This window comes from Mastigoproctus giganteus, chromosome 4, assembly GCF_048544385.1.
Source record: "Mastigoproctus giganteus isolate SK-2022 chromosome 4, ASM4854438v1, whole genome shotgun sequence".
In the NCBI taxonomy this organism is placed as follows: domain Eukaryota; kingdom Metazoa; phylum Arthropoda; class Arachnida; order Uropygi; family Thelyphonidae; genus Mastigoproctus; species Mastigoproctus giganteus.
In genome coordinates, this window is record NC_143578.1 from 155918860 (window position 1) to 155936908 (window position 18049).

Consider the following 18049-nt stretch of genomic DNA (forward strand, 5'->3'; position numbering starts at 1 on the left):
CCGATTACGTCACTGTCACATAAAATACCAGTGAAGTAAATACGTACTCAAGCGATTACTCCACAGGACAAAAGTAAATTAAAATTTCATTTTATTGTTTTATGTATAAGTATAAATAAAACATGTATTAAATGTTTAAAATATTTAATTATTTATAATGAACAGAAATATTAGTACATACTTGGGAAAATTTTGAGAATTTTGGAACCTATCTCATTCAATTACATTATAAATTGGTCTTGTTTTACAACTTTTCATTTTACGATCCTGTTTTGCTGGAACCTAACCTTGTTGTAAAACAAGTCCTATTGTCAATTTGGCATTCAGCTCCTTTGTGACCACATCATAGGATGGTCACAAAGGGAGGTCTTGTCTGACCAATTTGATTGGTCAGACAAGACCTCCCTTTAACAAATCCATGCAGTGTCTTAACTATTACTGCAATCTTGTCTAGATGATCCTGTAATGCTTCTTTAACCAGTGATTCCATTATTTTCCTCGGAACAAGTTAAACTAACAGGCCTATAGTTACTTGTGTCATCTTTTGAACCCCCTTTGTGAATTGTTGATACATTTACACACCCCCCAGTCCATGGGGACCTCCCCTGAGTCAAAGGAAGCTCTCATCATTATGCTAAGGGTTTGCTTACTTCCTTTGGTGCCTTCTTTAATATAACTGAATAGATCCTATCCACCCCAGGTGCCTTTTTTATGTTTAACTTCAACAATTTCTCCTCCACGTTGCTCTCAGTTATTACAAAACCACTTAGCTCCCTGTTAGAGTTTGATAAACTTCTGCCACTCCTCTCATTGAATAACTCCTCATGTGTGAATGTAGGTGCAAAATACTCATTCATTTTATCAGCTACCTTAGCATGATCATCAATAGTCAAAGTCAATCCATCTATGTTAAGTGATCCAATCTGATTCAACCCTTTAATTCTAGAGTTTACACAAGTAAAGAACTCTTTGCTGTTTTTCTTGGCATCCTTTGCCAAGGATTTCTTGTAATCTGCCTTCGCCTGCTAACCTCCTTTGTGACTCGATTACAGACTATTATTATTATTACTAGCCATATGGTGCAAGCAAACCTGAGGCTTTGCTACACCAGCCAAAAAAAAAAAAAAAAATTTCTGAAGTACCCCGAGAGAGAGAGTCAGAAGTAGAAGGGAATCACCAAGAAAGAGAAGTATGATGATATCCAGCTCAAGACCCTCGGTGTGCCAAGCCCATACTCACCAGATGAGGGCCCCTGGGACTAGTTCATATCTGCCATAGGCTTCTGTGTCACTCGATACTTTACATGTATCCCATACATTTTTCTTCAATGCCACAAGCCTCATTAGTTTATCTGACATACAGTGTTTCTTAGTTAGAATGAAAACCCTAATGGCCTCCAAAATTAAATCCCTGAAGGCTTCCCATTTAGAATTCAATGTTGGTAACATCATCAGTTCATCCCACCACTGTACAGAATTTAAAAACTGTCTGAGACCCCTGTAGTCACCTTTACGTAAGCAAAAGCCCTTCCCTTTAGCCTTGATGGTAGTTACATCATTAAGTAATTCCCACATCAATACATTGTGATTACTGTCACCCAGTAGTTCTTTTATCTGCAAATTCTTAATGCATGAATAACCACTGCTTATAATCAGATCAAGGGTATTACTCCCTCTGGTTGCTGTTTGAACATGTTGCTGTAGAAAACAGTCATCCAATAAATCCACAAAAGTCTTGCCAGTGTGCGAGTGTCCAACCCACAAGTTCCAGTCAATATCTGGAAAGTTAAAATCCCTCATTATAAGACATTCTGATTTACTGGCCCATTCTATTTCTCTGCGCAATTACTCATTATACTTATCAGATTCATTAGGCCTATAACACACACCAACTGGATGCACTTTCTTAGATTTCTACAGGGATGGGATACACTTAAATAGAAAGGGTGCAAGAATATTTGCTGATGCTATTGAGGCAAAGTTAGGTGGGTCAGAAAACTGCTAGGTTGGGGGGATACACAAACTAATAAATTAACAGTAGCTGCTGGCAGAGGTAAAAGTGATTCTTGCACTACTTCTATTGAAATGCAATTGAGCAGCAACCTGGAAAGCAAGGCAGTGGGAATTTCTAAGAGTAGAAACAGGTGCATGTATACTTGCATGTACAACAATCCTAGGAGTATAGTTAATAAATTTGATGAGCTTGAGTTATTTGGTTTTTAGGAGCATTAGCAACTAAGGCCATATTGCTCCGGGATATGCGGTGGTCATTCCCTGACCTTTTTCCGCATCCTCCGTATTTGGTGGTGATGGGCTCGAACCCCAGTCTAATCAAGAAGCGTGTGCTATGCACTGCTGCTCCTTCCCACCTGGCTACGGAGGCGCCAGATGAGCTTGAAGTGCTAGTCAAGACATCAGAGGCAGATATTGTTGGGATATCAGAGACATAGTGTCACACAGACATAAGCAGCGCAGAACTGGAATTTGGGGAGTACAATGTGTACAGAAAAGATAGACAGAAAAGGAAGGGAGGAGGGTTTATGCTGTTAGTTAAGAAACACATAAAATCTAAGGAAGTGCATCCAATTGATATGGGTGGACAATGCAATGTAGAGTCTGTTTGGTGTGACATAAGCACTGGGAAAGGAAAAATGACAGTAGGCGTGTGTTATAGGCCTAATGAATCTGATGAGTACAATGAGCAATTGTGCAGAGAAATTGAGTGGGCCAATACATTAGAGTGTCTTATAATGGGGGATTTTAATTTCCTGGATACTGACTGGAATTTGTGGGTTGTGGATTCATTGGATGATTGTTTTCTACAGGCTTTTGTGGATTTATTGGATGAGTGTTTTCTACAACAGCATGTTCAGGAGGCAACTAGAGGGAGTAAGACTCTTGATCTGATTATCAGTAGTGATTCTTCATGCATAAAAAATCTGTAGATAAAGGAACCACTAGGTGGCAGTGATCACAGTGTGCTGAAGTCAGATTTACTCAAAGAGGTAACTACTATCAAGGGTAAAGGGAAGGGTTTTTGCTTTCGTAAAGGTGACTATGGTGTTCTGAAACAGTATTTAAATTCTGTAAGGTGGAAACAACTGATGATGTTACCAACAGCAAATTCAAAATGGGAAGCATTCAAAGAATTAATCTTGGAAGCTACTAGGCTTTTCATACCAACAAAGAAATATTGTTCAAGATTTAGGTCTAAATGGATGTCAGATGAACTAATTAGACATGTGACAGAGAAGAAAAATGCATGGGATACATATAAATTAACATGTGACACAGAAGCCTATGATAGATATAAGCTGGTCTGTAACCAAGTTACAAAGGAGGTTAGGCAGGCAAAGGCAGATTACGAGAAATCTTTGGCAAAGGATGCAAAGAAAAACAGCAAAGAGTTCTTTACTTATGTAAACTCTAGAAGGAAGGGGATGAACAGATTGGGCCACTTGATATCGATGGTTCAACCGTTGATGATCCTGCCCAGGTAGCTAACGAACTAAATAAATATTTTGCATCTACATTCACACATGAGGAGTTAATCAGGGAGGGGAATGCCAGAGGTGTATTTAAATCTGGCAGTAAGCTAGATAACCTTGTAATAACTGAGAGTAAAGTGGAGGAGAAATTGTTGGAGATAAACACGAGAAAGACACCTGGGGTGGATGGAATCTATCCAGTTATATTAAAGGAGGTGGCAAAGGAAGTAAGCAAACCCTTAGCCATAATTATGAGAGCTTCCCTGGACTCGGGGGAGGTACACATGGACTGGAGATATGAAAATGTGACCCCAATCCACAAATGAGGATCAAAGGGAGACACAGGTATTATAGGCCTGTTAGTTTAACTTCTTTTCCAGGGAAATTAATGGCGGCACTGATTAAAGAAGGACTGCAGGATCATCTAGACAAGACTTCAGTTATAGCTCGGACACAGCATGGGTTTGTTAAGGGGAATTCTTGTCTTTTTTTTAGGAGCATTAGCAACTAAGGCCATATTGCTCCGGGATATGCGGTGGTCATTCCCTGATCTTTCCGCATCCTCCGTATTTGGTGGTGACGGGCTCGAACCCCGGTCTAATCAAGAAGCGTGTGCTATGCGCTGCTGTTGGATACTATGATGTAGTCACAAAGGAACTGGATACAAAAGAATAACTTTGAAATCATATATTTGGATCTTAGAAGAGCCTTTGATACTGCTGCACATGGAAGACTGCTGCACAAATTGGAGCAGTGTGGCACTGGAGGCAAATTGCTGCTATGGATATAGGGATGGTTGAGTGGGAGAAGACAGAGAATGGTAATCAATGGACACTGCTCTTCGTGGACTAACGTTATTAGTGGAGTCCCACAGAGTCCTGACGGACTACAGGGTTCAGTGTTGGGTCCATTGTTGTTTTCTGTATTTATAAATGATACTAATGATGGTATATCAGGCTTAATGTCCAAGTTTGCAGACGATACGAAAGTTGGCAGGGTTGTTAATGACACAAATGAGAGTACGACAAATGAGAGAGCTGTTACAACAGGATCTAGAAAAGTGAGCAGATGGGCTGAGAGGTTGCAAATGAAGTTTAACATTGGCAAATGTAAAGTACTACATATGGGAAGCAGTAATTCCAGAGTAACGTATGAACTCAGTGGTACCACACTGACAGTGGTAGAGAATGAAAAGGACCTGGGGGTAATTGTGCAGGCAGATATGAAGTTTTCTGAGCAGTGCAGACAGTCTGCAAGAGTAGCTCATGGTGTCTTGTCAATGATATACAGGAATTTTTCTAGCAGGGATAAGGAGGTGATTAGGCCACACAGTTGATAAGGAGGCGATTAGGCCACACATAGTTAGGCCACACCTTGAGTACTGTATACAGGTCTGGAGGCCTCATTTTAAGAATGATGTAGAGCTGTTGGAATGAGTACAGAGAAGGGCAACAAGATTAGTGAATGGAACAAAGAGTTGCTATTACAAAGAAAGGCTTAAGTTTTGTAAATTATAGTGTCTGGAGACTAGTCACCTGTGAGGTGATCAGATTGAAGTGTATAAAGCTTTGAATGGTTTGAGCATGCTCAATGCGGATGGGATTTTTCCTCTTGCTCAGAATAATCGCCTGAGTGGGCATAAATTCAAATTGAGGAAAGATGTGCGGAAGTTTGCATTTAGCCAGCGGGTGGTTGATTGCTGGAACAAACTTCCATCTGTTGTTGTAGAAGTTCATAGCTTAAATGTATTCAAGGCAGAACTTGACAAACATTTCAGTGAGTGGATGGGTGAAATGAAATAAGGTTTTTTTTTTTTTTTTGGTTGATGCTATATAAGCTTGCTTTCTTGCATTATGTGCTTTTGCTAATGCTAATTTTATGTGTTTCTTAACTAACAGCATAACCCCTCCTCCCTTCCTGTACTGCCTATACTTTCTTTACACATTGTACTCCCCAAATTCCAATTCTGCACTGCTTATGTCTGTGTGACACCAAGTCTCTGATATCCCAACAATATCTACCTTCGATGTCTTAACTAACTAAATAAATAAATTTTCTGTTTATACTCCGGCACGACAACCAAGTCAGTAGAGTTTACAATAAATTGTCAATACAAATATTTATCATATTTAGTAATCACGGGTTTGAACCCCGGTCCACTCAAGGAACGCGGGCTATGCACTATCGCTCCTGACCACTGGGCTACATCAGGCCTTGTATAATCAGGGCTAGTATTTCAAGCTCATCAAATTTATTAACTATACTCCTAGCATTGGTGTACATGTAAGTATACATGCACCTGTTTCTACTCTTAGTTACCCTAAAATAGCCCATGTATTACTTGTTCCATTATGACTCCCAGCAATCCTGGAAATCCCCATTGCCTTGATTTCCAGACTGCTGCTCAATTGCATTTCACTAGAAGTAGTGCAAGAATCACTTTTACCTCTGCCAGTGGCTACTGTTAATCTATTAGTCCGTGTATCACCCCAAGCTAGCAGTTTTCCAACCCACCTAACTCTGCCTAGACAGCATCAGCAAATATTCTTGCAGCCTTTCTATTTAAGTGTATCCCATCCCTGTAAAAGCAGGCTCTCCTGTTAATAAGCACAGACCAGGCTGAGAAAAATTCTACCCCTTGAGCCTTGCACAATCTCTCCAGGACCGAATTGATCAACAAGGCTCTCATCATATACTCCCTCCTATCATGTCTGGGGAGAATTGCAGACACTTTCAAATTCAACCCTAACTCAGTTTTTTTCAGCATTAACTTGTACTTGTTAAATAATTCCGCCGGTCTCCTTCTCTTAATATCATTAGTGCTAACATGTACAACAATATCAACCTTTGTGCCCTTAAAAGATGATATCTGCTCTACAACGTCATCAACCTTTGCCCCTGGCAGACATACCCTGGTCCTGTTCCATCTATCCTTTTTGCACAATGTTCCTGTTAATGCTGGAAGTAAAATGGATTCAGGATTCCTCCCTGGCTTGCTTTCAGAATAGACATGTTTTCGTCCATAACTTCTCATAGTCAATGAGATTAACTGTGGATGAAACACAGCTAAACAAATTCTAGACTTTATTCTTTGTCCTTGCTTTTGCACATTCTCTGCTTCACAAATGACTAAACTGCTTCTGAGCCAGGGGACTCAATAACGGTATTGAGCCTTTGGCCACACTTAGGACTGATGTGATGTAATTTGGGACATTATCAATATTCTGCAGGTGAGTTATTTTTCAGGTTGAGCTGAAGCAGTCTGTGCTATTAATAGGTTACACAAATGGAAGGTGATCACTGACCATGGGATCACTTTATAATGAACCATTCTATGATCGGGAACAGTACTGGAGGACAAACCAAAAGATCTACCACAGAGGTATGTCCAGTTGGGAACTGTTCGTGAGAGTATGTACCAGTACTGAGTGGTGGCAAGGTTTTGCAGCTGCAGAAGTTTATCAATTAGTCAGCGACATATAGTTTCAGGAACCCCCATAAATGGTGGTGCTCATTAAAATAATATACAGAGAGGTGGAAGTAATTGTATGATGAGATCATCAAAATCCTTTAATGAGTAAATATGGTTTAGTGGTAACTAGATTCAGACAACTGTTATCCCAATACAAGTAATTAGATGTACCACAACAGTTTCTATCTGGGTCTGAAGAGGTTGTTTAGCCAAGATCTGTGAATTTACCAGGATGGCCACACCACCACTATAGGTAGCATCTGTTGCATTATGCCTTAATAGATGGAGAAAATAGCAGACAAAGGCCAGATGTAGAATAGTGATTAAAAGTCGTGGATATCGTCAACGTTGCAGAAAAAGCCTCTGCAATTCTATCAGATAATAGGATATTTGGTTGATGAAGCTGTATCTGACTACTTTATAAGTCTGGTTGGCTTGTGGCATTCAGACTGTTTGAATGTCAACTCTGTCCACTGGTGTGTCTCAAATATTCCTTGTCACGTTTGAATTCAAACTATGTAGCAATCACTGGATGAGGAGATACCACTGCTATTGTAAGAGGAGAATTAGTTGCATGACAAAGTTGTTGCTAAGATACAATAGGTAGCTGCTGACAGAGAACAGCCTGAGCACAATCAGAGATTGATATATTAGTAGAAATCATGACATCAGTTTGAGCAGTGACTGTTTGATGTTTCCATATAAGATTGGCAGAGGTAGTATGTTGGAACTAGGCGTAATTAGTTTCCTTGCTTCTTGATAACTAACTTTGTTTTCAACCTTATATTTTACTACTTTTTTCATGCTTTTCCATCTTTCACATGTCTCAAAGTATTCAGGGTGATCACATTTGCAGTTGGAGCAGGTCATTTCTCTCAATAAACAGCCAATATGATTATGATATGAATACTGAATATGATCTGAGGACCCACAATTGCCATTTGAGAGTGGCTATACTTTTGGCATTTATAATATCTCCAAGGATTGGGATTAGGGCAAAGTAGATACTGCTTTTAGACATGAGGGTAAGTTGAGAGTGCAGGTAGTTCCCGACTTTATCTGAAGATTCTGAGTTAATTCGTTCCTAGCGCGTGCTCATAAAACAGGAATTTATTTCCCATTGACATAATGTTAAAAATAGGGGTTATGTTCTCAACAATGATTGATTTATCCAAAGAAATGAAAACGTAGCCTGTAAAATCAAGCAAATTATAATAATAAAGAAATTATTTATGCCTTACAAATGTTAAAGAATGTTTATTCTTCATCATCATCATTGACTAAATGCACTCTTATTGATCACTCATTATTGGCTTGGCACTTGTGCACTAAATGCACTCTTATTGATCACTCATTATTGGCTTGGCACTTGTTGGTTTATTGCGCAAGGAGTCATCTTCTTCAGAAATGTTTCAAGAGGTGTTTGTTACCGAGATAATCTTCTCTTTTCTTTATAAATTTCAATAGCATGCATAAGCATTTTTTAAAGGAACGCACAAATTGCAACTACCACAATTTGTGCAGAGTAACAAGTTTACAAAGCTTAAAAAAAAAGGAATGAAGAGAAGATTCTGAAAATTTATTTATGTTTTTTATATGATTGAAGATTTCAGTAAAGGGGAAACACATTTCAATTCCAGCTATCAGTATTTTTGCAAATGCAATAACATGGAGTTTACTGCTCATTTATGATTGCTTGCAGTAACAGAAAAGCCTAATAAACTGGAAAGTGCAAATTGTTTTTATTGTTTTATAGTCGTGACCTCCAGAAATGTGCTTTAGAAAAATATCACAAAGCTATTCAAAATTGATTCTTATAACAGAACATATGATAATGATGAACGTGTAGTGCATTTTAATTGGTAACTAATATAATTTACACTATAAAAATGACCTTTTAGAGTTATATAGCGAAAATTTCAACTTCCGAGGTCATGGTTGTTGTTGTTATTTGGTTTTTAGGAGCATTAGCAACTAAGGCCATATTGCTCCGGGGATATGCGGTGGTCATTCCCTGACCTTTCTGCATCCTCCATATTTGGTGGTCATGGGCTCGAACCCCAGTCTAATCAAGAAGCGTGTGCTACGCACTGCTGCTCCTGCCCACCTGGCTACTGAGGCACCCGAGGTCATGGAACGAATTACCAAAAAACAATGTGTTATTGGGTTCACATTATGATATTTTGACGATATGATGGTGTCTCTGGAACGGATTAATATCATAAAGCGGGGTACACTGTATTGTATAGAGTGCCTATGGTTCAAATTTCCACCAGTAGGTCCCTAATTGCAGTCTCTGAACCATTTAGAATATCCTGCAGTACATTTCTGATGTTTCTAAATAAGGAAGGAGGAAATTTTACTCATAGGTTGCCTAGTCAGAGAGTGAATAATTAGGAAAAAATGGCATAATTGCTCCATTCAGTCAGTCTTCAGTCATTTTCGATTGCCATTTTCAGTTTATTACGTAAACCCATCCATGTTGAGGGCAAGCAATGATTTAGGCATATGAGTCTGTATCTATTTTGCTCTTAGCTATGAGGGAAAACTTGTTCCACTCAGAATCCAGTCCTGCAATGTATAGACAGGAGCTATGCCACCTATTATCAAATCAGCAGAGGTTGTGCAGTACGTCGCAAGCAAGAAAGATAATATGAGTCTGCAAGTAAGTCTTTACAAAAAGTCATACTATAAATCACTCAATCAAAATTGCCTGGCCTTTTTCTTGGGTACTTTCTTTCCAAAAAATATTAAGTATTACTTTATTATTACTGTTTCTGGGAAATCCTGTATGTGAATACATATATATGAAAATAATCCAGCTAAAGTAAAAACCCATTTTATCAACTTACCTAATAATGCAGGTCTATCAGCATTAAGACGACAAAATACTGGATTTCTCATGTATCGAGTCAATAGCTCTGCTAATTCTTCTGGATAGGTTGCACTTAATGCAATCATCTGTTTATTACTCGGAAGAGTGGAATATATCCAGCTGGAAAATATAATTTTTTTTAAAATAAAATTTCAAAGGTGACAATTTGGTTACTTACACCTTTTAATAAATTATGATTATAAATTGTGAAATTCAGTAAATCCTCCCTTTAACAGATGAAAAAAGTTGACTGGCACCAGTATATTCTGAGTATGCTCACGAAACAGGAAAAACATGGAACTTTGAGTCGTGTTAGCTACCAGCAAGCACCTCAAGAATCTCATCTCAATCAAGATATGCTCAGTATTATATCATTAGATATTATATCTATATCCTCTTTCTTTATTATAACCTCAGTGTATCATAATGGCCCCTAAGAAAACTGGTATAAAGAGAAAGCATGTGCATCTGACTGCTGTACAAAATTAAAGCCAAGTATATGATATCAAAAATAATTTTGATATCATATACTTGGATTTCAGGAAAGCTTTTGATATTGTTGCACATGGAAGACTGCTCTACAAATTGGAGAGGTATGGCATTAAGGACAAGTTGCTACAAAGGAAAAAGGGATGGTTGGGTAGGAGACGACAGAGAGTGGTAATCAATGGACACTGCTCTTCATGGTATTAGTGGAGTTCCCCAGGGTTCGGTGTTGGGCTCATTGTTATTTTGTATATTTATCACTGATATTGATGAAGGTATATCAGGTTTAATGTCCAAGTTTGCAGATGATACAAAGGTTGGCAGGGTTGTTAACGACAGTATGCTACTCCAACTGGATCTGGATAAGTTGGGCAAATGGGCTGAGAAATGGCACTGAAGTTTAACATTGACAAATGTAAAGTACTGCATATGGGTAGCAATAACTGAAGAGAAACGTACCAACTGTGTGGTACTACACTCAGAGAAGTGGAAAGTGAAAAAGACCTGTGGGTAATTGTACTACTATCAAATATGAAGTTTGCTGAGCAGTGCAGCTGGGCTGCCAGGGCAGGTCATGGAGTCTTTTCGATGATATATAGGAATTTTGCTAGAAGGGACAGGGAGGTGATTATCCCATTATAGGCTGCCTGCAGGGTTCTGTTCTAGGGGCTCTGCTCTGGATGACTTCTTGAACATCGACCTTGAACGTTGTCCCAGGAGTGAACAACCAGCAGCACAGCTCATATGCTGCCATTAGGCCCTCCTAGCCACATTCCCTTGCATGGTCCTTTTGCCTCCACTCCCCGGGCGGGAGGAGGAGGGGGTGACTCCGGGTCTCCCCCCTCTTTTCGGGCATGGGCCTGCTCCACTGATTTGGGGGTCATCTTCTCTATGGACCCCTCTTCTGTCTTTCCCCCCCAGCCTTCAGTTTCCCCACCCTCTCTCTAACTTATAATTACCAGTGTCCGAATTATCTTTAAATTGCTTGAGCCCTACAGCCAAAAACTTAACATCAATTCGTATAAATATTGACTGTTGGCATTCGAGGTGAGCGGACGCGCTTAGACTGGGCTCCTCAGTTAAGTGGTTTACTTTTGGATAGTGCTTTTAAATATTTGATTTATTTAGATATTGTTGGATTATTTTGTTATAGGTTTTCCTGTAACTGTTTGATTTTAATAATATTATAGATATAATTTTTTAAAGTTACTTTCATTGATATTTATTTAATTTTATAATGGTAGTTACGAGATCTGCCTTAAACACGTCACAGGGTATCGTGACTCACACGGAAATAGCCGATGGCGATTTACTGGTGAGTAATGATTTAATCCGTTGTGGAACCTGTGGAATGTTTTCCAAGGTCGACCTGGTGACTAATCCTACCTCACCTGGAGATTCTTTTCTTTATGATCGATGTAAGGAGTGCACCGATCTTAAATTACAATTTGGTGCACTGATGGAACAATTTGAGCCCCTGAAAAAATGGGTGCTTGCCCTCGAGAATAATGCATCTGGGAGCTCGTCAGGGACTCAAAACTCCAGCAATCTACCAAGTGATGCACACCTGATTCGAGCCTCAAAACAGAAAAACCAAGTGCAAACTACTCTGGTTAAAAAGGACATTGTTTTATTAGGAGACTCCTTTGTCAGGGAAACGGGGAATATTTTTTGTAATAAGGATAGGTGGAGCAGAACCAGGGTATGTCTGCCGGGAGCAACTATTGATGATGTCACCAACAGATTGTCAGATTTTAAAGGGGGTAAAGAAAATATTATTATTCATATGGGGACAAATGATATTAAAATTATACGATCTGACGATTTGTTGGAAAAATACAGGACCATGCTGAGGAAATGTCGCAAGCTAGGACATAATGTCTATGTGTCTGCAATTCTGCCCAGACACGATAGGAGGGATTATATGTTAAGAGCCTTGTGGATTAACTCAAGACTTGAAGGAATCTGCAAGGCTTTAGGGGGTAAATTTCTATCAGCATGGCCCACACTTGTAGGTAGAAGGAATTTGTTTTGTAGAGACGGGATACACTTAAACAAAGGTGGTACAAAAGTTTTTGCCAGTATTATTGAGGATACCTTAAAGGTTCAGGGAAACTGCTATGTGGGTAATACTTACACGCATTATATATAAATATAATGCGTGTAAGTATTACCCACTTAAATATAATATTGGTCAAAGTAACTCTTGCACATACCTTAAGAGTTCTTATCTGTTACCCCAAGTGGACGTATTATCTAGATGTTCTGCCCCCAGAACATCTAGATAATACGTCCACTTGGGGTAACAGATAAGAACTCTTAAGGTATGTGCAAGAGTTACTTTGACCAATATTATATTTAAGTGGGTAATACTTACACGCATTATATTTATATATAATGCGTGTAAGTATTACCCACATAGCAGTTTCCCTGAACCTTTAAGGTATCCTCAATAATACTGGCAAAAACTTTTGTACCACCTTTGTTTAAGTGTATCCCGTCTCTACAAAACAAATTCCTTCTACCTACAAGTGTGGGCCATGCTGATAGAAATTTACCCCCTAAAGCCTTGCAGATTCCTTCAAGTCTTGAGTTAATCCACAAGGCTCTTAACATATAATCCCTCCTATCGTGTCTGGGCAGAATTGCAGACACATAGACATTATGTCCTAGCTTGCGACATTTCCTCAGCATGGTCCTGTATTTTTCCAACAAATCGTCAGATCGTATAATTTTAATATCATTTGTCCCCATATGAATAATAATATTTTCTTTACCCCCTTTAAAATCTGACAATCTGTTGGTGACATCATCAATAGTTGCTCCCGGCAGACATACCCTGGTTCTGCTCCACCTATCCTTATTACAAAAAATATTCCCCGTTTCCCTGACAAAGGAGTCTCCTAATAAAACAATGTCCTTTTTAACCAGAGTAGTTTGCACTTGGTTTTTCTGTTTTGAGGCTCGAATCAGGTGTGCATCACTTGGTAGATTGCTGGAGTTTTGAGTCCCTGGCGAGCTCCCAGATGCATTATTCTCGAGGGCAAGCACCCATTTTTTCAGGGGCTCAAATTGTTCCATCAGTGCACCAAATTGTAATTTAAGATCGGTGCACTCCTTACATCGATCATAAAGAAAAGAATCTCCAGGTGAGGTAGGATTAGTCACCAGGTCGACCTTGGAAAACATTCCACAGGTTCCACAACGGATTAAATCATTACTCACCAGTAAATCGCCATCGGCTATTTCCGTGTGAGTCACGATACCCTGTGACGTGTTTAAGGCAGATCTCGTAACTACCATTATAAAATTAAATAAATATCAATGAAAGTAACTTTAAAAAATTATATCTATAATATTATTAAAATCAAACAGTTACAGGAAAACCTATAACAAAATAATCCAACAATATCTAAATAAATCAAATATTTAAAAGCACTATCCAAAAGTAAACCACTTAACTGAGGAGCCCAGTCTAAGCGCGTCCGCTCACCTCGAATGCCAACAGTCAATATTTATACGAATTGATGTTAAGTTTTTGGCTGTAGCGGGTAGCTAATATCAGGGAAGAGAGCATAAAAAACTTCAAGGGTTGTGTTAGGGTTGTTAAATATACAAGAACAGTAAATCTTAATTGTTTATACAGTAACGTTAGAAGTGTCGTCAATAAAATGAGCGAATTCGAACTGCTGGTTAAAACAAGTAACGCGGACATAATAGGGCTTACAGAGACGTGGTGCCACCCGGAAATCGGGGATGATGAGTTTCAGTACGGTTTGTATAATGTATTTAGGAAGGATAGGTTAGATAGAAGGGGTGGTGGGGTAATGCTTCTTATCAGAAGCAGCCTGAGTGCGACGATAGCTTTCCCGGATTCAGACATTTCACATGCTAGTATAGAGTCTGTATGGTGTGAGATAGTTGGAAACAAAGGTATAATGCGAGTAGGAGTAATCTACAGACTAGGTGATTGTGAAGATTATGACGAAAGCCTCTACATGCAAATGGAATGGGCAAGTAAGCTTCAATTCCTTATTATGGGTGATTTCAATTTGCCTCTAATTGATTAGAGTAAATGGGAAGGAAACTCGACATGGGGAACAAAATTTTTAAATCAACTAGATGACTGTTATTTGTATCAACATGTCAGAGAAAGTACTAGAGAAAAGAATATCCTAGACCTCATTATCACCCATGAATCAGATGACATAACAGGGTTGACAGTAGAGGAACCAGTAGCAGGAAGTGATCACGGAGTTCTACGGTGGATAATAATGAGAGAGGTAGTAGAAGTAAAAGGCAAAAGGAATGGGTTTTAATTTCAGAAAAGGAAATTACGATGCCTTAAGGTACTACATGGCCTCTATCAACTGGGTAGATATCGCGCTGAGAATGAATACAATTGAACTGTGGTACACTTTTAAAACATTAATCACAGATGCCTTGAATGCGTATATACCATTAAAAAAATTCTCCAAGAGAAGGGTTCCAAGTTGGATGAATAGTGAAGTTGCCACATTACTTGAGCAGAAAAAGGTGGCATGGAAAGGTTACAGAGCAATAAAAAGTACTGAAGCCTATAACAGCTACAAGATGATCTGTAATAGAGCCACAGAAAAGGTTCGACAGGCAAAAGCAGTTTATGAGAAATCACTAGCAAACAGAGCAAAGGGGGGGGAAGATAAAGAATTCTTCACATATATAAATGCCAAGAAGAGCAGGACAAACCAGATCGGACCTTTACGTAAGGGAAAGGGGATAGTAATAAATACACCAGCTGCCATTGCAGATGAACTCAACAGTTATTTTGCATCGATATTTACAAATGAAAAGCCTTTTGTGGCAATGGGAAATTGTGGGAGCGAAGTTAATAAATATGTAATTAATGATATTGAAATTTCGCAAGATTATTTAATGAAAAAACTTTCGAGCCTTCAGACCAGTAAGGCTCCTGGAGTTGATGGAATATACCCTATAATCTTAAGGGAGGCGGCAAGCGGGTGCATTGAACCATTGAGGCTAATTATGCGAGCATCACTAGACTCTGGGGAGATTCCCTTGGATTGGAAAAGTGCAAATGTTTCTCCCATACATAAGGGTGGCTCTAAAAGTGAAGTTGGAAATTATCGACCTGTCAGTCTGACTTCAGTAGTAGGGAAAATCATGGAGGCAATGATCAAGGGTGGAATTCAGGATCATTTGGATCGAAATGAAATTCTCAAGGATACTCAGCATGGTTTTGTAAAGGGAAAATCATGTTTAACAAATCTGGTTCGCTATTTCGAAAGGGTCACTCACCAGCTGGATTTAGGGAATAATTTCAACATTGTTTATTTAGATTTCAGCAAAGCTTTTGACTCAGTCCCACATGAGCAGTTGCTTTATAAGCTGGAACAGGTTGGAATCACTGGGAAAATCCTTAGATGGATAGAAGGATGGCTTCAGGGCAGGAGGCAGAGGGTTGTGATAAATGGTTATTCCTCAGATTGGGTTGATGTAAGAAGTGGGGTTCCCCAAGGATCAGTATTAGGACCACTGTTGTTTTTAATTTTCATAAACGACATTGATGAAGGGATAGAGGGCGTGATGTCTAAATTTGCAGATGATGTTAAAATTGGTAGAGTAGTTAATGATCACTGTCAAGCTGAGCTTCTTCAGAGAGACCTAGATAGACTTCAGGAATGGTCAGAAAAATGGCAGCTATGCTTTAATCCAACAAAGTGTAAGGTATTACACCTGGGAAACAGTAATCCCAAAAAAACTTATTCACTTGGTGGAGTTCAACTAAACCCAGTACTGGAGGAAAGGGTGTTACGATACAGTCAGACATGAAATTCTCTGAGCATTGTAAACAGGTTGCAAGGAAGGCCCATGGTGTCCTATCGATGATCTATCGAACTTTTGCAAGTAGAGATAGGGACGTGATAATCCCATTATATAAGGCTCATGTTAGACCACACTTGGAATACTGTGTTCAAGTATGGAGACCGCACCTAAAGGAAGACATCGAGCTTCTTGAAAGGGTGCAAAGACGGGTAACTCGCTTGGTGAGATCGGCAAAAGGGCGTCCTTATGAAGAAAGACTTCGAATATGTGGGTTGCAGAGTTTGGAAACTAGACACCTTAGAGGAGATTTGATTGAGGTGTTTAAGGCTCTGAGAGGCATCAGTAAAATGAATGAGGACGAAAATTTCAAGATTATAAATTATGCTAGAACTAGGGGACATAAATTCAAGTTACGGGGGGGAAATGTTTAGATTGGACTGCAGGAAGTTTTATTTTAGCCAGTGAGTTATAAATTACTGGAATAAGTTGCCTTCGTGGGTGGTAGAGGCCGACAGTTTGGGGAAATTCAAAGGTCATCTGGATAGTACTTTCGGGTAAGGGAAGCGCATAGGATGATAGGTTTAATTTCCTTTTTTTTTTTTTTTTTTATTAATTATTATTATTTAGTTATTTTTTTTTATTTTTTTTTTGTTTTTATCATTGTTTTGTTCGGATTTTTTTTTTTTTTGGCTGGTGCAGCATAAGCCATAGGCTTTCTTTCACCATGCGGCCGTTACTAATACTAATACTAAATAAATAGTACTTCTTTTGGCTGAACCCTATCTATAATGGATTTTTTTTTTTTTTTTAGGTCCTAGCCACTGAAATCTCAGAAAATTAGGTGGCAGGACCTGCCAGAGTAAATAACTATAATACTGGTGTACTTGGTCTGCCTCCACAAGCAGAGTGTGGTCAACGTTGGGTCCCATTAGGGGCCCAGCGACTAAATGACCAAAGGAACAACGGTACACGACACTACACATATACAAAATCCATACACTTTTAAACCTCTGGCATTGACAGTGTTCTGTTTCACACTCACAATGTATAGTACACAGAGATGGGGGAAACCCCTGGTGCCGTTAGACACTAAACACACTCTACACAAGGCAATGGTCGGGCCACACCTTGAGTACTGTGTACAGGTCTGGAGGCCTCATTTTAGGAAGGAAGCAGAGTTGCTAGAACAAGTACAAAGAAGGGCAACAAGATTGGTGAGGGGAAGAAAGGGGTGCTCTTACCAAGAAAGGCTTAAGTTCTGCAAATTGCAGCATCTGGAGAGTAGGCACCTGCGAAGTGATTTGACTGAGGTGTATAAGTCCTTGAATGGGATGAGCAAGCTGAATACTTATAGGATTCTTCACTTTGCTCAGATTAAGAACTTGAGGGGGCATAGATTCAAATAGAGGAAAGACAGTTGTAGAATAGTATGTGCAGAAATTTGACTTTAGCCAGTGGGTAGTTGATTGGTGGAACAGACTTCCATCTTTTGTTGTGGAAGTTGATAGCCTAAATAAATTTAAGGCTGAGCTGGACATGCATTTGGAATGAATGGAGGGATTAAATGGGAGGGTTTTTTTTTGGCTGATGCTGCATAAGCTCTCTTTCTTGCATCGTAGTATGCCTCTACTAATGCTAACTTCCCATGTCTGTGAGGAATATGATATGAATAAACAAATTGTATGAGATGTAAAAAGCAAGTCTAAGCTTAAGGAATCAGACTCTGAAAATCCACCACCAAACTTTGACTTCTTCACTCCATACTGAATAAAGTTTTCCCAAAAGCAGTTTATGAGAAATCACTAGCAAACAGAGCAAAGGGGGGGGGAGATAAAGAATTCTTCACATATATAAATGCCCAATCACTACTATATAGTAAATTGCCCAATCACTACTATATAGT

General features: G+C 39.1%; 1 protein-coding gene across 1 annotated transcript in view; it reads right to left on the reverse strand.

The window, feature by feature from the left end:
* The window catches only part of LOC150087129 (uncharacterized), a 129830-nt gene that overhangs the window by 57976 nt on the left and 53805 nt on the right, over nucleotides 1–18049 (reverse strand). The window contains exon 5 of the mRNA XM_090372383.1: nucleotides 9812–9954. Coding sequence (XP_090228509.1) covers nucleotides 9812–9954 — 143 coding nt within the window. The remainder of the gene's footprint in view (nucleotides 1–9811; nucleotides 9955–18049) is intronic.